The sequence below is a fragment of the Aedes albopictus genome, chromosome 3 (genome assembly GCF_035046485.1).
Source record: "Aedes albopictus strain Foshan chromosome 3, AalbF5, whole genome shotgun sequence".
NCBI classification, from domain to species: Eukaryota; Metazoa; Arthropoda; class Insecta; order Diptera; family Culicidae; genus Aedes; species Aedes albopictus.
Window position 1 is genome coordinate 445,358,510 of NC_085138.1, and position 24,546 is coordinate 445,383,055.

The window sequence follows — 24,546 nt, forward strand, 5'->3', positions numbered from 1 at the left end:
CTTCCACAGTTTTCCCAGAATCCCTATCGGAAATTGTGAGACTGCTCTAGATTTTACTTTTGCAATTTCTTTAATAGTTACTCTCAAAGTTATTGTCGTTTCTAGATTTCCTTGGATAATCTATGAAATACTTCGTAAGAAATTCTCACAGAAATATCGGAAATAATCTTTTTAGGAACTTTGGGAAGAACTGCAGGAGAAATCCAGAGAAAACTTTGAAAAAAAAAATAGAGAGAAATGGAATATTATGGTGATTCCGGGAGAAACCCTAAAAACAATCCCGGGAAGAGCTACGGTAGAAATACTGCGAGGAAGTGCAAAAGATATCCCGGAAAAATCTTCGGAAGGGATCTTTGAACCAATTACTGAAGCTGAATCTGAATCCCACGAACAACTTAGGCAGAAGTATTGAAAAAATGCCATGAAAAACTGTTGTGATGCTATCCCGGAAAACCACTAAGAAACATCGTTGGAGAAATAATCTTGGAAAGACCATCGCAAGAAACTCTTGGAGCAACACCGGGAACGCTTGTAAAATAGTTGTTACATTTGTATCCTGTAAGAATTTTTCAGGAATTGGAGAATGCAATTCATGAAAACTCTTTCGATTGTTGCATGGAATATGTTACGTTTGTAAATTGTTGTGAACATTTTGTTTGCTTATTTTGTATGTTATACTAGTTTGTACATCTCTCCGTGAACTTTAATGTGCATTTGTAGCGCTCCAGGCATTTCGAGCAGCGATCCAGTACAAAACACTCAAGCCGTACCCTAACACAGACATCAAACGGCAGACGGTCTTGTGCTGTTGCCCGAATCTAGATGCCCCTTAACATAAGAAATTCCTAGACAAAACTCAAGCTATGTAAGCAACAAAGGTTGCGAACAAAAGGCAACCTACTAGAAGAAACACAGATGGACTGATGGACCTAGAACAGTAATGAAAACTCGTCATCCAGGGATTGGACTTCGTTATCCATTTGGATAATCGGGCACAATTTATATTATGTTTTGCATGTTTGTGTTTTGTGCATTTGTAATGTTCCATTTTACTTTCCGTTCCCCATTAGTTCCCAAAATTTGCGGCTCGATGCGGAAAATGATATGAACATTTGTAGGGTTCTGTTAACAGTTGCCCGTATTGTGAGTGTGACTCACGTGGGGCACAATGAATTTGTAGTGTTCAGCAAAACTTTGCTTATGTATGTACTAATGCCGATGCCATATAAAACAAATGTTATAAGTTTTATTTGTTTGTTCTATTTTAATTTGAAAATATGTCCCTGTTCGCTATAACAGCATTTTTAGCGATCTGGCGTAAGATAAGCTCATGAAAGGTAGTATAACTGCCAACTTTCAGACTGTTTCAGGCATTGACTAACTTTAGGCATGTAAACCGTTCCCTGTCTCGGACAACGAAATGTAGTAGTCTTATATTAAAATTAGAATCGAGATGCCTCCATAGGATTAGAAATTACTAGACAAAACTTTTGCTATGAAAGCAACTAATGCGCAAATAAAAAGGCAAACTGTCAGAGTAAGTACGATTACAGGGTTTACTCATAAGACAACATAAAATTCCCTGAGTTTTTCAGGCTTTTCCAGAGGGGAATTCCGAAAACTCTACAGAAATGTCCTGAACAAAATAAGGTAACAAATTTAAGGGAAAATACGTAGGATTTATTATCCAAGAAATTCTACCAAATCGCTAAATCTTCCAAGAACTTTATTTTTGAAAACTTCTTCGAAAATAAAACAAAAATCGGTTAGAGATTTTTCTCAGAGTAGATTTAGATCAATTTGAAGAAATTGTTTTGAAATTTGCACCTAATTTTTTTTTTTCAAAAAGAAATAACATTCTAGCACTCTTAAAATCAGTAAAAACCCCAATCAATAAATCCATAGAGCGTATCACCGTTAAATTCTCTACACAGTTTCGAAACTGAACTTGGATGTCTGTTCTCTGTGATGAATTCCTCCTCGGATTTTTACTACAATTCCTCCTTTCGCAGTTTCTCACAGAATTCTTCCCAAGAGTTCTTCGATGGATTTATTAGATTTTTTCCTGGATGTTCTCCGGAGTTTTTTTTTCTGGGTCCATCAGGACGTTTATGACGTATTAGCTCCCATAAATAGTTCTTTCTGAGATTTGTTCGGTGTTCTTTCGGGATTTCTGGGAGTTGTTCTTAGCATTTCTCCAGAGGTTTTTGCGATATGCTCCAGTATCTTGCAGAATTTATGCAACGTTCCATCAGAAATTTCTCCTTGTAGCTGATCGGAATAGTTTTTCAACAGTTTCTCTCAGATTTTTTGCAGAAGATCTTCCGAAGATTTTCTTGCAGAAGGGTTCAATATTTTTCTTGGATTTATCTACGGGATTTTGCCCGTAGTTTCTCCCGGGATTATTATCACAGGTTTTCACAATTTCTCCTTGAATTTCCTTAATATTTCTTCCCGGGGTTACTCTCACAATTATTTTCCGAGATATCTCAGAATTTCTTCCAAAGCTCCTCACGAGATTTTTCGAATTAGTCTTTGCGGAGTTTCTTGCAAGATTTTACCTGCATTCATTCCAACACTTCTCCGGGAATTTCTTACAATGAGTTTCGTAACTTATCCGTGGAAACATTTCAAGAAAAAATCTGAAAATTCTCTGCAAGAATTCCCGGGAGCAACTATTAAAGTGAACCCAAAACTGGCATGAAGAATCACGAGACATTTTCTGGTAGGGATTCTGGGAAAAACTCGGAGAATAAATCCGAGAAAATCCGCAAAAAAGTTCAGATGGTTAACTGCAAGAAATTCGGTAAATAACTATCCATAAAAACTTGGAAAAATCTCTGAACAAAAAACGGGAAAAGCTTCATGAGAAAAAAACGACTAATAGCTCCAAAACATATCCCAGAAGGCGCACCGGAAAAAAATCTTAGCCCAGCCTGTTGATTAGGCAAATAAAAGAGAAAAAAAAAAACCCGGGTGAACTCCAAGAGAAATCTCAGGTGAAACTTTGAAAGTAACGCCGTGTGAATCTTTAGGAATTTACCCAGCTGAAACTCCCATAGAAATCCAGGGAGAAACTCTAGAAGAAAGCTCACGGAAATTTCTTGAAGACATTATAGGAGAAACTTCGGAAGAAATCTCGGGAGGAACTCCTGTAGATTCGTCTAAAACTCCTTAAAAACCTTCTTGTAAAAATCCCACGAACAACTTCTGTAACAACTCTGCGAGGAACCCCGGGAATACCTTCTAAAGAAATCCTAAGGGAGGAATCGCGTAAAATATCAAAGGGGGAATCCTGATAAAAACTGTAGGAGAAATTCCGCGACAACATCTAAGACATATTCTGAGAGAAACTCTTGTGGAGATCTTAGGATATTTTGGCACAAAATTCGAAAATGTCTTTGGGCAAAACGCTGGAGGAATCCTGTGCAGCATAGTTATCCCATATTAATAGGGATTCCCATAGAATATGAGACAACTATGTTATACACGGTAGTGTGGGAGCAATAGCAGGAACCCTCTGGAAACAGTTCTGGAAAGAAATTCTGTAGGATTCTGTAGTCGAAAATAAGGAATCCTATAATATTCTCAAGGAAGAACTTTTTGGAAAAATGTTGATAGGAATACGGAAGAATCTCCGAGAGGAATTCAGAAAGGAATCTTGTAAGAAAACCTGGAAGGCATTCCAAAAGATATTTCTAAATAAATCTAAATAACCAACCCTGATGGAATATTTGGAAAAATCCTTGTAGTCTAGTTGGACACACTAACACAGCATTTCAAAAACGTTTTTATTCATACCAACAATGTAGTGCACTTAACTGATCAACAAGTCAAGTTCACAATTACTTTTTATTCATATGATCCAATGTTTTATTTTTTATCGGTACAGAGACGAATCAGCCAAGGGCTGAACTGCCTATGATCGCATAAATGTCCCAAATGAATAGGAAACCCAGCAAATATGGGACTGATATGCGATCATAGGCAGTGAAAGTCTCTTAAATAAAGACAAATCAATCAATTTTTATCGGTGTAAAATTTTCCTGAGCATTCAAGATATTTCCTGATTATTCTAGGTTTTCCCCTGTTATATAAGATTCCCGGTTTTCCTGGTTTTTTTTTCAGGTAATAGACACCGTGAATTATCCAAATCCTTCATACTGTGATCGGTAATTATTATCCATCAGGGTAACAGGGAAATATTCAATGTTGTATGTTTTTATGTCCATAAGTGATGTCCTATCTATTGCGAATTTGTAATGTTCCACTATAAAATGTTCTATTTTTGTGCATTTGTAGTGTCTCATTATATTTTCGTAATAAACTTCTGCAGAAATCCTAAGATGAACTCTGCTAGAAATCTCAGGAACAACTCTGAGAAACTCCTGAAGTAACATGGATGAAGCTTCTGGAGAAAACCAAAAACAAACTTCGGCAAACTTCTAGGAAATAAATTCAAGGAAGAACTTCGGATAAAATCGCGGAATAATATCAGCGGCATTAGTTGGCTATTGATAGTTTACATCTGTTTGCTTCCATCTGAATATTGGCTATTTCCCGATTGATATGACGAGAACAATTAGCGCGTAGACTACGTAGATTTCTAACCAGGTATCTACACTTTTTTCACCACTTCAATGCAGAAACGGAGAATTTATCATCTACCCATAAAAAAATCCACCTCGGTACTACAAATCTACAACTTCACTGTTCGTATCCTACTATCTATGGTAATCTCAGATGATAAATATTTAACCCTCTAATAACCAGGCGGGGTTGGTTAGACCAAGGCGGGGTTAGACGGGGTATAGTTTGAGCATTTTTGTAATTTTTGTTCCGTGGAAAATCAAAATTTTTATATTTTTGGCTGATATTTAGGGCTGTTTTGTAGATATCAAAATGATTTTTGGTGTATTTTAAAGCGTATTACATTTTTTTTAATCATTGAAAAATTGATGTTTTAGTCACCTTTTAGAAGTCATTGTTTATTTTGTATCGAATCGCTACAATTAACATATTTTAATTTTTTCTTAAATCATTATATCCTAGTTTAAGGATATCGAATACACTATAAAATTATTTTTCCTTGAAATTACACGGAAAATAAAATTTTCTATGAAAAAAAATTTAATTAAAAATGTTTCAACAATAATGATACAATTTCAAAACGTTTTCATTTTCAAAAATTTGGCAAAAATCTTCCAAAAATAGGCTTCCAGGAAAATATAAAAGTGAAGGGATGATCAAAAATAAAAATTTAAAAAAATCAAAAACTGAAATGCACGAAATCGAGAATTAAAAAGAATCATCTTCCAAAACAATTAAAATCGATTTTAGATGACGAAAAATGATATTTAGATCAAAATTAAAAAAAATGGGTTTTAGAGGGTTAAGATGTAAACAAAAGAGATTAGCACAATGAATAATTAAAATTTAATCGCTGAATGACACAATTAGAATTTGGTCGTGGCTTTTCATATGAAAATGCTTGTATCCCTGCTCAATCTACTGAGGGCATTCAGAACTAAATGGGCCACCATCAGAGAGCTCATCAGACTTCCCAAGCGTTACATTTCTCGTTTTTTTGTAAACCACACCTTACCTAAAATCTTACCTTTGTATTTAGCGTTGATGGTGCGATTAGAGGTTCCGGAAGAAGTTGTGGTTCACCATGTATGGTTTTTACATGCCGATCAAGATTGTGCTTAAAGGTAAACGCTTTCGGACAAATCGAGCATGGAAACGATGAAGGCGCTTGCTGTAAAGGAAGATATTTATATGATTGCGACATTACGAGAACTCATGTCAAAGTCACATGAAAATCATGAAACTTAACAGCACTGCAAGAGCAACTACAATGTCTTAACCGAAAACCTACCTGTGGACTTGGTGGAACCGGAGTTTTTCCAGCCAGCTGCACGCTACTTTCTTCGTTAGAAGCTACTGAAACGCTGCGTGGCTCACTTCCAGCTGGGGATGCGGCGATCGATTCTGCACCAATTGCTGCTGGTGGCACTCCGTGCATCAACTGCTCATGACGAAGGAGATAATGTTGATGGGAAAACATTTTCGGACAACGTGAACATTTATACGAGGATTGCACTGGCTGCAAAAGAGATGAGTTTCTCATGTAAAGTTTTGGACCAGTCTAGTTAATATTTGTTTCAAACGGAAACTTACCGTAGTACTTGATGTAGTCGAGTCTTTTCCCGTAGGTTGGGAGCTGCTCTCCTCTGTGGAAGTTGCCGATGCGTTGGTCGAGTCTTGATCAATGATTGGTGGTGGTGGTGCATTGTGCATCGCTACTTCATGGCGTTGAAGATAATGCTTGTGGGAGAACATTTTGGGGCAAAGCGAACATTGGAAAGATGTTTCCGGTGGCTGCAAGAACATGTGATAATGAAAAAAAAAAACATAATTACAGTTGATTATCAATCACAATCACAAATTAACCGATATCTTACCTTTGAACTTGGTGTATTCGAAGTTTCTTCGATTGGTTGTTCACTGTTCTGTTTTGCGGGAGTTGCTGATACGTTGGGTTGCTCGATTCGAGATGCCCTGTGCACTGTGCTTTCATGGCGTTGGAGAGAATGTTTGCGGAAAAACGGTTTTTGGCAGTACGAACATTCATACGATTTCGATGGCTGCGAAGAAAATGTTTTTGTGTTAGTTTTGAATTTGTAATTTGCTACAAAAATTAGCAAAGAACAATGTCTTATTACATAATATGTATCCCTCACCCGATTTCTTACCTCTGCACTTGATTCCGATGGTTCGGCAACATCAGTTGGCGATGTGCTGGGTGGTGGTGGTTCACTATCAGCAGTAGGCGATGTGTTGTTCGATTCTCGGGGAGTTGATGGCCCTGCGTTGTGAACCTTTCTCTCATGATGCAGGCGACTACGATTGTGAGAAAACTTTTTCGGGCAATGTGAACATGGAAAAGCTGGTTCTGCATGCTGCTGAAAAAAATAGAATTGATAATTTTAGTTTGGTAGCAAACTTGTTCAACCCAAGTCGACATTCAGGTTTATTCTGCGCGGCGTGTGAGGTGAGACGGATGGTCTCATCTCACGTGACGTGAGACGACTAATGCAAATCAAATGGAATCGAGTCGACTTTTGTCACCTCATTCGACTCGTCTCACCTCACACGCCGCGCAGAACAAGCCTGATTATTAAGAACTTTCTGTATATTTGTTGCCAATTAGAGGATTTAGTTTCGTAAAGTTTTATTCAATGCATGGTAGGTACTGAATTCACCATAAAAGTTAGGCGCTGTGCTTCAAGCTACGTAGACTCATTTTGGTCGTCTCCTACTTCCTCCCTCATCGCAGTCTTTTGATAATAAAAAAATATTCAAAATTATGAACCGTAGACTTTGGCGAGATCCTCATCCTCCCCATAAGTCTACCGTGTGCGCACCTAACTTTGCGCAGGTCCAAACTTTGCGCATTCTTGTTAAATAACGAAACAAATAGCTAAATGTCAAAATATTCACCAGTTTAATCATTGCACTAGCATTGTGTAAACATAAACATCAGTGGCGTAGCCAGAAATTGTCTCTGGGAGGGGTTTTCAACGGTCAATGATACCTTTTTTGATTTGACACTTACATTTTATAAACAGTAATGAGCAATAGAATTCGTAGTTTGAAAATAGCGGCGCGGCCGAAAAATTTTTTCGTCGCAAAGCGCTTTATACTGAAAATGTGTTCCACAAATTTTGGCTCTGGGGAGGGTTTTAACCCTAAAACCCCCCCCGTGGCTACGCCAGTGATAAACATTATTTGACAAATATTTAATGAGCCATTTTACGAGACGTTTCGGATCAGCTGATCTCTCATTTCATGAATGAAAATTTGACAGGAGGTTGCGCCCAAGCCCGTGAGTGTTAATATCAATATCAACACTGTTGTCGTTTCGTAAAATAGACTATTGCCATAAAATCTTTGTTTATGTTGAATAATAAACAAAAAAATACACAAAAATGTCAAAATTTGCCTCGCCTTAACACGGTTGCCAAGAAGTAACTCTACTAAAAATCATCATTTTCCTCGATAAAACTGTGCAACGATGATTAATGTTGCAGTTAATTGACAAAAAAAAGGTGATATTCTAGTAATATCAATCACAGTTCGTAATAAATGTTTCAATTTTATTAGTAAATAGTGGTGCGCAATGTATGGAACCATTATTTGCACTGTGTTCCTAATTTTTGCGCACTTTCAGTAAATGCATGTTGAACGTGAATACATGACTAATGAACCATTTAAATATTATGTAACACCAGTACTGATAATTTCCGGCCTGCCTCTCCACCATGTAGCATATTTTGTATAGAAATTAGTAGAAAATTGTATGAACCGTAGCACTACGGCAGGCACTCTCCATCTGTCTACAATGAGACGTGATTTGTGAACAGTCCTTGGAACAGTCCTTCATTTGGATTTTCCGGCGGTCAATGTTAGGGACGATTCAAATATAACGTTCACCATTTTTTAGATTTTTAGAACCCTCTTCCCCTGGGCCACCCCGTCACGCCTTATAGTATACCTAATACATGGCATATTACACTTTTTCAGACAACCCCAGCCCTATCCCCCCAAAGATGGACGACATATTTAAATGACCCCTTATTGTTCCTATCCGTAACGGTCACTTAATTTATCAGGAAGTTTTTACCTTTGAGATTTAGCCACAGGAAACAATCCCTTATGAAGTTTGGGTTGATCACACGGTAGGTGTCTAATACGAATCGCAGACGAAATCAAGAACTTCGGAGGTCTCCGTTCCCCCTCCCTCGTAGGAGATAAAGTATTTCAACAAAGATCAATTAAGGGCACACTACCTGATCTGAAAAACTTTAGTTTAATGGGCAAACAATAAATAATAGCATTTTTGATTACTTTTTTGAGCAATTCATAGCATGCGCAAAGTTAGGCACAATCGAAGATTTTGTGCGCAAAGTTAGGAACAAGGCAATAAAATAGTTTTTTTTTTATTTTAAGTATTTTTTGGTTAATATTATGATTTTTTTTATATTGCAGACTAAAACAAGGATCATTAGTCTATCTTATGAGCATGTTGTTCATGATATATTTTGTTTGTTCGTATTTTTTATAATGACTAGAAATTTGATTTTTCTTAACTGCGCAAAGTTTGGTGCATACACGGTAGTTAGTTTATGGACGAACCCTTAACGAAATTCAGAGCATTTATGTGAAAATCTCTTCTTTGTTTACTTATGTTACATACGGTGTTTGGTAAAGTTAAGCTTGAAGTGTTTGAGTGCTGACCATATTATTGAACTTCGATATGCATAAGATAAGTCAGTACCACTCTGGTAGATGAATAGATCCAGTTTTATATCAAAACAAACTTTGACATATCTTTTTTGCAAGAGTATGCATTAACATATCTAAAGGATCTAACTCGTTTTGTAAACAAACATTGTTTCTGTCGCTGTAGGGCTCATCTCGATCCACCCACGCATCTGGGGGCCGTTATCAGAAAGAGCGAAGATAGATCTTATTGTAGCATTTCTCTCCGCACACCAATACCATTACTGTATGGAGAAATGATGATTTCACCAATACTGTTAAACGTTTCCAGCATTCAAACGTCAATCATAACTTCACTTCACTTCACATAACTGTCAGTAACGGATACATATATGGTTGCAATAATTTGGTGAGCTCGTTTCATGCTATTGTTTCAACGCATTGTTTAAAAAATATTTGTAAGTGTTCAGACACATTTTGAGGCAGTTTTTTGAGTACACCATTTTATCTAACAACATTAACCCTTCAGGAGGCGCACCGTTGTAAAAAGTAAAACGCTACCAAAAAACCTCGCTCGTCGTATACAGCGCGAACGCGGTGCAGTTTCAGCTGCTTGATGGTACGCGTCCTTTCGGTTAACTCTGAATTTAGCCGGAGTCCGTGGCGAAGTGGTCACACGTTCACTTCATAAGATGATGGTCATGGGTTCGATCCCAGCTCTGGGACTTGCAATTTTTCGTCAGTTCCCGGGTAGAGGCAAAGAACAAACCAAGGACAAAATAATAACAAATTTTGCCATCATATCTCCTTTTACCATTATTATGTTATTTCTGAATAACACTAAATAACTCGCTGAGTACGAAACATGTTATCATTACAAAATTAGTTATTTCTGAGTTATTGTTGAATAACAATAAATAACTGTATAATGGCAAAATATGCAATCATGACAAAATAAGTTTCTCTGAACATCGCAAGTAGGATAACATCTCAAAGGCATACTTTACAATCATAACTTATTTCATTATTGATGAGTTATTTGGTATTTTTCCATTTTGTCAGGGAGAATAACACAAGGAGATCAAAAATTGCCATTAAAAATGACAAAATGCCATTAAAAACTAAATGTCAAAACTTGTTTTTGGTTTGCTGGGGAATAAGAGCTAAAAGAACAAAAAATAACTGACTTTGTCCCGGAAAATAACTCAATAATAACTAATTTTGTTATTAAAAGATCAAACCAAGGACAAAACATTTCTGAACCTAAAATACAGTTTTTTTCCTAATCATAAGAACAAAATTTACAGTGACGGGCTTTCTGGTCTAGTGGCTACCGCTTCTGATTTATATGCAGAAGGTCCTGGGTTCAATCCCTGGCCCGTCCCTTTCCTCCTACTTTGTATCTTTCTATATACTTTCTCTCTGCTCTCTACATATACAACTCATGTATATAAACATGTTCATAGTTGTCGCTAGAACAGAAACGGGTTGAAAAAGCCGTTTCCCTTCCTTCCAAACTTTCACAGCACAGTGTCACAATCCTATTAGAAAACGCCTACAAGTTATGCAATCAAGCGAACTGTGCCGCACAACTTCAAAATAATAAAAAACACACAATTCTATCACCTTCCCCTGGTATCCACAAACCAATGTGTGAACCTTCTGCCAACCAATTCCCACCAACACTCCAACATCCGCATGAATTTGTGCTGGCGCAGAGGTATATTCGGCCAGATGTGGATACAAACGATTGCAATCATCACTTCCTTACCCCTTCCCCAAATTGACCTGCATCCTGACGTGGCAGGCGCCATTGTCGCCTAAAAATAGAAGATCACCAACGCTCACACACTGAAGATGCCTGCTAGTCCCCGGCAGTTATCTCATTGGTCCTTGTGTGAGTGTAGCTGGTCTGGCGATACTGGAGTAGCATCCACGGGCGGTCAATCAAGCTCAAGCTCAAGCAAGCTCAATCATAAGAACAAAATTTACAATTCTGATGATCTTTTTTGAAATAACTTATTTTGAACTTACTATGTTCTCAATAACTCAATAATAACTGATTCAGTTATTCTACATTTCAAAATATTTTGTCCTTGGTTTGTTCTTATAATGATAAAATTAGTTATTATTGAGTTATTTGCTGATACAAAGTCAGTTATTATTTTTGTTCTTTTAGCTCTTATTCCCAACATACCAATAACAAATTTTGTCATTCAGCTATTCATTTTTAATGGCAAAATTTGATCTTCTTTAGTTATTTTCTTCTGCCCGGGTTGCGCTAATAAAAAAGAACGTAAAAATTTCTGATACATCCATAAAGGAAGCCTCATGGGGGTAATCTATTGAGGACCCCTGGAGAAATTCCCAAAAGAGTTCCTGAATAAATTGTTGAAGTAATTTTGAAAACAAATATGGCGGACCATAATCCAAAATGGCGGCCACGGAATGATAGTTTGAGCTATGATGCCATGCAATATCGGTATCTATTAATCGGGCTTGATGACTAATCGGGGGTGGAAGCACAGGTAAAATATTATCTCCTGGGCGCCCATTAAAAACACCATCCCCGGCGAAGACTGGCGCTCGAGCCTAGCTATTTAGCACTGTAGTTGAAGGAAACGCCAATGCAGAACCCGTAGCTTCCGGGAAGGTAAGCCCAGCTCCCTGGGTTAGTGGGTTGGTGTCAGGCCCTGCGAGCCAGCCGTAAAAAAGACTAGCACCGGAAAATCAACAAGAGAAGAATGCGAACCGATCATACCATCTACCAGAGTTGCGGCAACACACGTGAGCTGGGAACAGCTTTTATAGTGATGGGTGACATGCAGAGGCGCGTGATCGGGTGGTGGCCGATCGACGAAAGAATGTGCAGGTTGAGGATCAAGGGCCGATTCTTCAACATTAGCATAATAAACGTGCACAGCCCTCACTCTGGCGCTAATATCGACTCCGATTACTACCTGGTGATGGTTAAACTGCGCCCAAAACTCTCCGTTATTAACAATGTACATTACCGGCGGCCGCCCCGGTACGACCTAGAGCGACTGAAGCAACCAGATGTCGCTACCGCATACGCGCAGAATCTCGAGGCAGCGTTGCCGGACGAGGGTGTGCTCGATGTGGCCTCTGACCTTTTTAGAGGACTGCTGGAGTACAGTCAAAGCAGCCATCTACAACGCAGCCGAGAGCACTATCGGGTACGTAGAACGGAGTCGACGAAACGATTGGTTCGACGAGGAGTGCAGAGCGGTTCTGGAGGAGAAGGATGCAGCGCGGGCGGTAATGCTGCAGCATGGAACCCGACAGAATGTGGAGCGATACAGACAGAAGCGGAAGCAGCAGACCCGTCTCTTCCGGGAGAAAAAGCGCCGCCTGGAAGAAGCGGAGTGCGAGGAAATGGAACTGCTGTGCCGTTCACAGGAAACACGCAAGTTCTACCAGAAGCTCAACGCATCCCGCAAAGGCTACGTGCCGCAAGCCGAAATATGCAGGGATAAGGAAGGGAGCCTCCTGACGGACAAACGTGAGGTGATCGAAAGGTGGAAGCAGCACTTCGACGAGCACCTGAATGGCGAAGAGAATGTAGGCACGGAGGACCAAGGCAGCGGAGGAAATGACTATGTTGGTGCAGCAGAGGACGGGAACGAACCAACTCCCACGCTGAGGGAAGTTAAGGATGCCATCCACCAGCTCAAAAACAACAAAGCGGCTGGTAAGGACGGTATCGCAGCAGAACTCATCAAGATGGGCCCGGAAAAGTTGGCCACCTGTCTGCACCAGTTAGTAGTCAAGATCTGGGAAACCGAACAGCTACCGGAGGAGTGGAAGGAAGGGATAATCTGTCCCATCCACAAGAAAGGCGACAAGTTAATGTGTGAGAACTTTCGTGCGATCACCATTTTGAATGCCGCCTACAAAGTGCTATCCCAGATCATCTTCCGTCGTCTTTCACCTAAAGTAAATGAGTTCGTGGGAAGTTACCAAGCCGGTTTCATCGACGGCCGGTCGACAACGGACCAGATCTTCACCGTACGGCAAATCCTCCAGAAATGCCGTGAATACCAGGTCCCAACGCATCACCTGTTCATCGACTTCAAACCAGCATACGACAGTATCGACCGCACAGAGCTATGGAAAATTATGGACGAGAACAGCTTTCCCGGGAAGCTGACTAGACTGATAAGAGCAACGATGGACGGTGTGCAGAACAGCGTAAGGATTTCGGGTGAACTATCCAGTTCATTTGAATCTCGACGGGGACTACGACAAGGTGATGGACTTTCCTGCCTACTATTCAACATCGCTTTGGAAGGTGTGATGCGACGAGCCGGGCTCAACAGCCGGGGTACGATCTTCACGAAATCCAGCCAATTTGTCTGTTTTGCGGATGACATGGATATTATTGCTAGAACATTTGGAACGGTGGCAGAACTATACACCCGCCTGAAACGTGAAGCAGCAAAGGTCCGGTGGTGAATGCGGTTAAGACAAAGTACATGCTGGTAAGTGGAACTGAGCGAGACAGGACAAGCCTTGGCAGCAATGTTACGATAAACGGGGATACTTTCGAGGTGGTAGAAGAATTCGTCTACCTCGGTTCCTTGCTAACGGCGGACAAAAACGTGAGCCGTGAAATACGAAGGCGCATCATCAGTGGAAGTCGTGCCTACTATGGGCTCCAGAAGAAACTGCGGTCAAAAAAGATTCACCCCCGCACCAAATGTACCATGTACAAGACGTTAATAAGACCGGTGGTTCTCTACGGACACGAGACATGGACGATGCTCGAGGAGGACCTGCAAGCACTCGGAGATTTCGAGCGACGGGTGCTAAGGACGATCTTCGGCGGCGTGCAGGAGAACGGTGTGTGGCGGAGAAGGATGAACCACGAGCTCGCTGCACTTTATGGCGAACCCAGCATCCAGAAAGTGGCCAAAGCCGGAAGGATACGATGGGCAGGGCATGTTGCAAGAATGCCGGACAACAACCCTGCAAAGTTGGTGTTTGCTAACCATCCGGTTGATGAAATTAAATGAGTAGAACTCAAAAGTACATATCCGGCGCCATTTTGAAAACTAATATGGCGGACTATAATTCAAGATGGTGGATCATAATCCAAGATGACGAATGGTAGGTTGAGCTATCATACCATGCAATATGGGTATCTATCGATCGGGCTCGATGAGTAAAAGTTAAAAAGCGATATTTGACGCTATTTTAAAATCCAAAACGGTGACCATAAACCAAGATGGTGGCCATGGAATGGTAATTTGAGCTATGATACCATAAAACATGGGTATCTATCGATCGGGCTTGATCAGTAAAAGAGTGAAGGCTGGGTAGATGGTATGACAGAGGATAATGTGGTGAAGGATTAAGTTAGAAGATACGATATAAGGTAGGGTGAGGGATAGAGTAGAGGTTATGGTAGAGAATAGGGCAGAGGGAAGGGCAGATGGTATGATTGAGGGTTAAAATAGAGCGTAAGATAGAGGTTTGGTACAGAGGGCAGAGAAAACGGTTAGGTGGACGGTGGATCCATCCCTTATTCCTCCCTTCCCTCTCCCTCGGGTAAATGATGAATAGGCTCGTATTCATGGTGATGGCACAAATTTCCAAAATGGAGGAGAACGTCTGGAGCCGACCTATTGATACCTGATACCTGGACCTGGACGGTAAGACGGTAAAGATTAGCTAAGATGAGATTTTCTCGAGATACCTTCAGGAATTTTTTCCGGGATTTCTTCAGGCATTTCTCACGAAAAACTTCCCAGGATTCATCCCGGGATTCCTTCAGATGTTCTGAACGAAATTGCTGTAGGGATTACTCCTGAGATCTCTTTAAAGGTTTATGCAGGGATTGCTTTAGAAAATCCTGAAATGATTCTTTTAGTTATTATATTCAGCATTCCTTCAGGGATTGAACTCCTTCAAAGATTATTTCCGGAATTCGTGCTGTTATTCCATTAGGCATTCCTCCTGAAAAGGAATAACCTTAGATTTTATGAATACCTAGTGTCGGAATTTCTGATGGGATTCCTTCAAAAATTCTACCCGTTTTTTTAGGGATTTCTTAAAAAATTCCTTCCGGGATTTTTACTGAGCTTCCATCCGAGACTCCTGTCATGATTTCTCTAAGGATTTCCTCAGGCATTCTCTGCGAGATACCTTCAGGAATAAAGTAATCCCTGATATACAAAATATTGAAGAGATTCTCTCAGAAATTCTAGCCGGCATTCCTTCAGGGATTCCTGCTGAAATTATTTCACAGATTTCTCCTGGTATTCTTTCAAAGATTTCTGTTATATTCAGAAAATTCTACTGTAATATGTACGTGCCGGGATTCCTGCTGGTATTCGTTAAAAGATTCTTCTTGGATTTTTTCAGAGATTTCTATTGGGGTTTCTCCCGGGGATTTCTCCAGTAATTCCTCCCGGGATTTATTCTGTGATTCTTTCAGTCGAGCTTCCAGCTCAGATTCCTCTCAGGATTCTACCATATATGACTCCCAGAATTCGTTTAGGAAATCCTCCCGGGATTCCTTGGGGATTTCTGCTGGAATTGCTTTAGAGAATCTTCAACTGACAAATGTTGTAGTCGGCATTCCTTCAGGGATTACTACTGGAATTCCTTCAAAGATATCTTCCGTGATTTTGTAATGAATTCCTTTAAGAGTTTCTGCTAGGATTGCTTCAGGGATTCCTCCTTGTATTTCTTCAAAGATTCTTTCAGGGAATCTTGCGAGTTTTTCAGGTATTCATGCCTTGGTCTCTTCAAAGATTCTCTTCGGTTTAAATTGTATTTTTGAAACTTGTTGAAATATTCTTTTATTTTTATTTTTATTTTTTTCGAATCGATTTAATGAAATCAACTTCGTCATATGCGCTAATTCCTGACATATCAGACGGAAAATAGTCAAAAATTACAACTTAGCTTATCAGTTGGAAGCAAAAAGATGTAGACTATCAATAATCAGCCCCTCGGGCACCAAAAATGATGAAATTTTGCATGTGGACTAATTTTTGGGCAGATTCTATTTATGAAATAAACCGAATACCCCATCTCATTCAGAGTGATAATGAAATTAATCTTCCCTGTTGTTAAGTCGAGCTGCATGCAGAATAAGACTCAGGCTAGGTTGGTGGCTGTCTACATCAGTGCTGAAAAATTCATTTCGTCATATATCAATTCAATCACCTACAGCTCATTTTAGAAGCTAAACCTGAGAATATGGTGTATGAAAAACTTGCGGCTAGACCAGTTCTGCTAGAAAGTCACGAAAAAATCGCTATTTTTCGAATATTTAAGGTAAATGTCACGGAGTACCTTCGAAAAATGCCAATGATATTCACGGTGAATATCATTTGGCATTTTTCAAAGGTAGTCCGTGACATTTACCTTAAATATTCGAAAAATAGCAGTTTTTCCGTGACTTTCTTGCAGAACTGGTCTAGCCGCACAAGTTTTTCATACACCATATTCTCAGGTTTAGCTTCTAAAATGAGCTGTAGGTGATTGAATTGATATATGACGAAATGAATTTTTCAGCACTGATGTAGACAGCCACCAACCTAACCTGAGTCTTATTCTGCATGCAGCTCGACTTAACTGGTCTAGCTGCACAAGTTTTTCATACACCATATTCTCAGGCTTAGCTTCAAAAATGAGCTGTAGGTGATTGAATTTAGATATGACGAAATGAAATTTTCAACACTGGTCTACATACATACATAAATGATGATTTTTAGTAACTAGATCGGAAATAGTTACCAAATCTCTAAATAGTGACTCTTTAAGAAGGGCCAGACCAATTTTTGACTTACAAATTCCGGGCAGAAACTTACAAATTCCAGAAAAAAATCACTGCATTTTGCAGATTGTTGTAAAATGAGACCTCAAAAATCTGGAAAATCCAAATAAATTTGGAAGGTTAGTTACGCTACTAGGTATAATTATTCAGCATTAGGTAAAAACATTAGAATAAGATTCAGTCTGTGTAACTTTTTCAATGCTCAAGGCGACAAAGGAATACATTGAATTACAGTTAAACAGAAGTATCAGACCTATCAGAAATGCTAATAAATGACTTGTCTTTATGATACCGATTCAAATTGTGTACACACACATTTTTGAATACCGAATTCGGTAATTTTTGACAAACTTTAACTCGTAACGTCGATCAAGGGTTTGTTAGTATTTTTTATGACTACTTGGGCTTCGCTAACTGGCTTACCACCCGCGAAGTCTTACCTTTGCATGTGGATCAATGGATCGATTGGATCCCACCCCGTGCACCGATCTCTCATGATGCAGGCGAGAACGATTGTGGCAAAACGTTTTCGGGCAATATGTACATTGGAAACGTGATTCCGTTTGCTGCAAAAAAATGTCTACGTTGAAAGTTTTGAAAGATTTTGTGACAGACGTGATTAGGATAGTGCGCGCGCGATAGATTACCAAGCACCGAATACATTACTTTCATGGCAAGCATAGTACTACTTTTATATGTCAACCTTCACAATGAAAGTTTTTCTGAGACAGCTCAATGAATCGATTGGACAACTTAATTGAGTGTAGATGTTTTATCACTACTTACTTCTGTATGCAGCGAATCGTCCACCTTCGGACTCTCATCTGTAATGATCCGCCTTCTGTATTGCGAACGGACCATTTGCTTTCCATGGTGGGATTGTAGATGACGTCTCATTTTGATAGCATAGACGAAGATTTCCGGGCATTCCGTACACCGATATCGTGCAACTTTGTGAACTTCCATCTGAGAAAGAAAGATTTAGATTCTCGTTGAGAAGAAGACCAACAGGAAAATGGGTTTTAACTAACCATGTGGTACCACTTTTTCACCTTTGAATTAAATTGCTCTGCACAAATCTTACACTTCTGAAAGTAGATCCATAAATTACTAATATGATAAGAAATTTGTTTGAAAACAAGTACGATTCGTTATTAAAATTGGAATAAGGAGAAATTATGGAGTGAAAATGAGCTATTATTATATAAGTATTTTTAACATTCAAAATTTCTCGACCTACCTCAAACTTCTTCACTCGTTCGTGAACTTTTTGGTGGCGCGAGAGAGCAAATGAGTAAAAGAACCGTTTAGGACAGCTGGCACATTTGTACTTCGGTTCTCCGTGGGCAGTCAGCTGATGGAAGAGAGTAAAGCTTGTTCAGATTAAGAGCGCAACTACCTAAATTTGATTCCACTTACCGTATGATGGTGTCTGATTTTTCTATTAGGAAACTGGCGGTTGCATTGATAGCACGTCTGAAATAAAAACAAAATAGTTTTGCTCTCAGTTAATAACTGTGGAAGTGCTCATAGAGCACTATACTAAGAAACAGGCTTTGCCTCAGTTGGGACGTTATGCCAAGAATAAGAAGATGGACAGTAGACTTTTGATAAAGCCCCATGCCTCTTTAAAATTTACTTATGGTTTATGGACGGGTCCTTGCGTCCAGTCAGCAATGGAGAGATATATGGTTGCACGGTTGCACATAATTTGGTGAGCTCGTTTCATCTAATTACAGGAGAAAGTTCGGAATAAATCCTGAGAGGAACTCTTGTAGAAATCGTTGGAGGAGCTCTAGGAGATATCCCGGTAATAACTTATGTCAGTGGCGTAGCCAGAAATTTTCTCTGAGAAGGGACCAATGATACTTATTTTTTTATGCTGCAGATAGGGAAAATTACAGTTGACCAACACGAGATCACGAGTTCGAATCTGGATTCAAATAGTTTCATGTAGTTATTTTTTTATTAAAAAAAAGTTCAAAATACACGAGTGTATATGACGTAAACCCTTTGGAGCCGGAGGGGTCATATATGACCCCAACATAGAAACGGCAGCATAAATTCACCCATCCTGAACACCATGAAATTTGGAAAAGCGAAATAATTGACATACCACTTGATCTAAAAGCTGAACTTGGATGTGGGTTACGTTTATATGTATTCATTTAACCTTTACCAAGAATATCAAAAGGTGTTTCATATTCTGGGATGTTCTAGGTGTTCCAAACTGTCCTTTAGTGAAGTTCTTCAAATCTACAAGAATAATTTTATGTGTTTTCGCCACAAATAATAGTATTGCATAATCTACTGGGATTCGTGAAGCTCTTGACATCTACAATGTCATTTATAGACACTATAGGAATATTCCACGTCAGCCAAACTACCTTGGAGTTCCGAAATTCAGGTCTACACTCGTAACAAGAGCCATATCTTATACTGAGTAACGTTGCATAATCAACCGCAGTTACTGGAGTAATCTGAAGTCTCCTAGCATATTACATACAGGATTTGGGACATACAGGATCGTCCAAACTGTTCTATAATGAAGTTCTTCAAATCTACAAGAAAAACTTTGTGTTTTCGCCATAAATAATAATATTGCATAATCTGCTGGGATCCGCGAAGCTGTTGAAATCTCAAATGTCATTTAGAGACACTACAGGCACAGGGATATTCCAGGTAGGCCAAACTACCATGGAGTTCAGGACTTCAGGTTTACATTTGTAACAGAAGCCGTATCTGCTATACTGAGTAACGTTGCATATTTATCCGTAGTTACCGGACGAATCTGAAGTCTACTTGTTCATTATAAACTTTCACCATAAATAATAGCATAGCATAATCTGCTGAGATCCGCGAAGCTCTTAAAATCTCAAGTGTCATTTAGAGACACTATGGGAATGTTACAGGTCAGCCAAACCATATTTGAGTTCAGAACTTCAAGTCTATACTCGTAACATCAGCAATATCTGACATACTGAATAACGTTTAATAATTAATCACGGTGACTGGACCAACCTTAAGTCTACTATGTATTATCGTCCACACTATCCTGAAGTTCAGCTCATGATAGTAACAGTAGTTATTCTCACAATAAACTTCAAACTGTAATCTGTAATCGCCCTGCATATTGTGGTAGTTTAGCAGACCGCTGAGTAGGCGGCGAGTTTAGAAAGATTATTATTAGTAGAACTGTCAAGATAGAAACACCACACATATCATGAGTCATTTCAAGATAGTTTTGAGATATTCCAGATGAGCAACACTACGCCGGAGACCATAGCTTTAGGTCTACACTTATGATAATAGCTTTTGCCACTACGTAAAGTAATGCTACATAATCCATTGTACTTACTAAAGTAGTTGTTATATATTTCATATAAGTTTGGATGGCCCCGACTGATATTATGATGTCCATTGAACATTCAGAAGATTAATGCGACATGATAGATTACAAATTGTAGCTTTTTAATGAAGGAAGCTACCATTACAACCGTAGACTTTACGATCTAAACTCAAGAATAGTTTGGATGACCTACGATATTCCAACAGATCTAATATTGTCTATTGAATTTGCAGAAGCCTTACTGGACATGATAGATTACAAATAGTAGCTTTGTATAATGAAAGAAGTTACTGTTACATCCATAGACTTTAGGATCTAAACTCAACAACACAGTTTGGATGACCTAGGATATCCTGACTGATCTGATACTGTCTATTGAACTTTAAGAAGATTTACTGGACATGACAGATTACAAATCGTAGCTTTGTATACTGAAAGAAGTTACCGTTACACCCGTAGACTTTAGGATCTATACTCAAAAACAGTTTGGATGGCCTAGAATATCCCGACTGATCTGATACTGTCTATTGAACTTTAAGAAGACTTACTGGACATGATAGATTACAAATCGTAGCTTTGTATACTGTTAGAAGTTACCGTTACACCCGTAGACTTAAGAATCTTAACTCAAGAACAGTTTGAATGACTTAGGATATTCTGATTTATCTGATACTGTCCATTCATCTTTCAGAAGACTCACTGGACATGATAAGATTACAAATCGTAGCTTTGTATACTTAAAGAAATAACCGTTACACCCGTAGACTTTAGGATCTAAATTCAAGAATAGTTTGGATGACCTGGGATATCCAGGATATCCATATTCTGCATGATATTCTACCCTATGTATGCCATTAAGCACCAGAACAATAGAAAAAACGTAGAAAAAGTTCCATAATAACGCTTGGAAAAATACCGTCTTCAAAGGGTCTAATAGTGATAGTCAGTTGGGCAATTTCTTTTACAATGTCTTACCACTGATCGCATTGGGTCCAATGGTTTCTTCTCCTGAGGAGGCAAATAGCCCAATTCGTGCTTCAGGTGAATCAATTCGTGGCGCTTCAGTTCGGATTTAAAGTAAAATGGCCGGTCACATTTAGCACATGGGAATTGCGGCTCGCCGTGCACGGTAAGCTGGAGGGGAAGAAAAAACGAACCGTTGAAGCCACGCCACAATCATTTTGAATTTGTGTGTAAACAGGTTTTATAAGACACGAATAGTAGTTACCATATGACGTCGTCGCCGTTCAATGCTGGAAAACGGAAGACTACAAACCGTGCACAGCTGAAGGTTTAGTTTTGTGCCACCATTATCAATTATGTCGAAGAAATGAGAAAGAATAATAAGTTATTTATTACGTAAATAGCTGCATCCGTGAATATGTACGATTGTACATGCAACATCACTTCAAGTTTAAACATTAAATTTCCAAGAGACATTACCCTGATTTTTGCAGGATCTATCTGCGACTCCAGTTGTTGTTCCTTTTCGTGGAACTGTAAATGGCGCAAATACGGCTTTTTTTGGTTAAAACCTTTCGGACAGAGGGTGCATTTGAAGCGCCGCTCTGTGTGAACTATTTTCTGTAATAGTTTTAAGTGACGTTAGATAAACATACAGTTTTTGAACTTTAAATTATGAAGTTACTCACAACATGATCGTTAAGTCTGTACAGGTTAGGAAATTCGACTTCACAAATGGGGCATTTTTGCGGCTGAAATGAGAAAGCGATTGTTTTCATTGTTTCCTAATGGGATTTCAATGACAGAACCAACTGTATGTACCTCATTTGCTGTTGGATCTGTGGCCTTTAGCGGTATATTCCTGTGATGAGTTCTCCTATGTTTCAGCAGTAAACTTCTTATGTGGAACCACTCGTCGCATTCTGGGCATTTGAAGCGAGGTAGCATATGAACGTGCTGTAAGAAATGTGTTTCCCACGTTAGATAACGCAATAACCAATTGTAAGGGGGCCTACACACCAGTCAAACGGTTGGTCAAACATCGTGTGGCCAAAAAACAGTTCGCTCAGATTGACGCAATGTTTGTCACAATCTATCAAACATAGCTCAAGTCTGAGCGAGTTGTTCGACCGTGCGGCCAGGTTTGACCAACCGTTTGACTGGTGTGTAGCCCCCCTAACAAATGCACTGAAGTGAAACTCCATTCTGAAATCCCAGTTGGGAACTCAGTCGCAAATCGAATGATTCACTGCCCGAATACTGTCAACTGAAAATTTGATAATAACCAGTGCACTGGTTCGCGATATGCGATGAAACCCAAAATTATCCGAGTTTTGGACTCCCCAGACAGTTATAGCAAAATGTAAAAAAAAAACAACAATTCTTTAAGAAATGCTATCGAAGTTTCCTTTAAGAATTTTCTCAGCAATTTCTTTGGAAATTGTTTAGGAAATGTATTTGGAAAATTCTCATGCAATTCCTTTGGGAAACCCATCGGTAAAGCCTTTGGGAATACATTCAGAATTTTCTGTGGAATGACTTCAGCATTTTTCCGGGAATTTCATTCGAATAATGATAATGACAACACACTTCTTGATTCAAAGATAATTATCAAAATTGGCGCGTACAGTGACGATTCGTTCGTTGAGAGCTCGTTAGATGGGCTGTCTCGATGGTTGAATGTTCACTGGTTGGGGCAAAACCCAACTAAAAAGCACTGTCAATGTCAAAATAGATGTCAAAACGAGTTTGACGTTTGATCGCCGTCGCATCACAGCTCCTGTATACAGAACGTTTGCGCAAGTATGTGATTGTTCCGTGACGTATTTCTCGTCACTTGCGTGTGTCTAGAGTATTTTGATCAGTTGTCAGTTGCCCCAACGAACGAACACGATTCGCTAATCGGGGTGCAGTCGTGACCCAACCAGCGAATCCGGACTGTATTTCGTTATTTTGGTGTTTTTTTTTTTTTTTTCTTCTAAACCATAGGGGGAAAATCTGCTCAACAAACATCCTAACAGGAAGGTTAGGGTAGTGTGGGGTTTAGGCCGTCTTCTACAACAAAAGTAAAAGTCAGCAGGACTACTCTATCCTCGACCCACTAAAACACATACCCATGGTCGCCAAACCCTTCGTCTCTCCGGAACCACCAAGAAGGCATTGCTTCAGAGACAAGTACTAGTACAAGTACAAGTATATTATTTTGGTGTAGTAACAGTAATCAGAACATTCACTCCGGAATCCATCCAAGGTAGCGCTGTCATCGCCATAGTGGTTTCGCAGCGCGGCATCACGAACACTAATGCAAATCTACTGGTTGAAAATATGCCCATTTGATTTTGCCGGGATCAGCTGATTTTTGTTTACTATTTTCAACCAGTAACTCAGGTAGTGTTCGTGTAATGCAACGTGTACGTACACGCAACACCACTTAAAGCAGAAACCACTATGGGAACGTCTTCATTGCGCAGTCAGACTTCCTCCTCGTCTCGCTTCCGTCGCGCACTCAGTCCCACAAAATTATGAATGTTTATTCACTCGGAATGATTCTGTAATCACTCGCGAATCACTGATGGCATGGCGGTAGTTTTATAGCCACATAAGTAAAAAATAACGAGAAAATAGTAGTCATATGTAGTGCTTTTACAAAAACTTTACAATGGAGAAACTACCGAAAGGCGTAGCGCCATTACGCGTTGCACGTTCTACGTGAAAACGCAGAAAAGACGGCGCATTCCTACACTTCTCGAACCCAATTTCAGCACTGTTTGCGAACCCGAACTATTTTAGCAGCGGCATTCAAACACACACGATCCTTGAAATCCCTCGCTATTGCACAATTCGTATGGAAATTGTTATTTTTTTTTTTTTTCAAAATCAATCAATCCATTTCTCACTATTAAAATTCTCACAGAACAAGGACTCTTCCACACGCGGAGACTATCCGGATGGCGTAGCACCGGCCAAACCGTCAGCAGAATCACAAACATGGCGAACGCGAAACAAACACGCCGAGCAAAACAAAGCACGTCTGCGCGCGGCTACGCCTACTACGTTTTTTTTCTAATAGTTTTTCTTTGGGAGTTGGCAATTTCTCGAAATTCCTAAAACATCTCAACATTTCCCTTTGTATAGG

General features: G+C 39.4%; 1 protein-coding gene across 9 annotated transcripts in view; it reads right to left on the bottom strand.

Annotated features, from left to right (window-relative positions):
* LOC109407604 (uncharacterized) overlaps nt 1-24,546 on the bottom strand; it is a 79,330-nt gene that overhangs the window by 24,353 nt on the left and 30,431 nt on the right. For 5 of the 9 annotated variants that reach the window (XM_062856691.1, XM_029876062.2, XM_029876060.2 and 2 more), the window contains exons 9-23: nt 22,233-22,367; nt 22,100-22,162; nt 21,891-22,031; nt 21,676-21,732; nt 21,423-21,581; nt 18,518-18,574; nt 18,339-18,452; nt 18,130-18,186; nt 17,885-18,064; nt 17,539-17,664; nt 6,759-6,968; nt 6,468-6,650; nt 6,184-6,384; nt 5,882-6,109; nt 5,618-5,761 (exon numbers count right to left, since the gene is read on the bottom strand). In XM_062856691.1, the coding sequence (XP_062712675.1) occupies nt 5,618-5,761; nt 5,882-6,109; nt 6,184-6,384; nt 6,468-6,650; nt 6,759-6,968; nt 17,539-17,664; nt 17,885-18,064; nt 18,130-18,186; nt 18,339-18,452; nt 18,518-18,574; nt 21,423-21,581; nt 21,676-21,732; nt 21,891-22,031; nt 22,100-22,162; nt 22,233-22,367 (2,055 nt within the window). The remainder of the gene's footprint in view (nt 1-5,617; nt 5,762-5,881; nt 6,110-6,183; nt 6,385-6,467; nt 6,651-6,758; nt 6,969-17,538; nt 17,665-17,884; nt 18,065-18,129; nt 18,187-18,338; nt 18,453-18,517; nt 18,575-21,422; nt 21,582-21,675; nt 21,733-21,890; nt 22,032-22,099; nt 22,163-22,232; nt 22,368-24,546) is intronic. The other 4 variants (XM_029876057.2, XM_029876059.2, XM_029876058.2 and 1 more) reach the window with 4 other exon arrangements.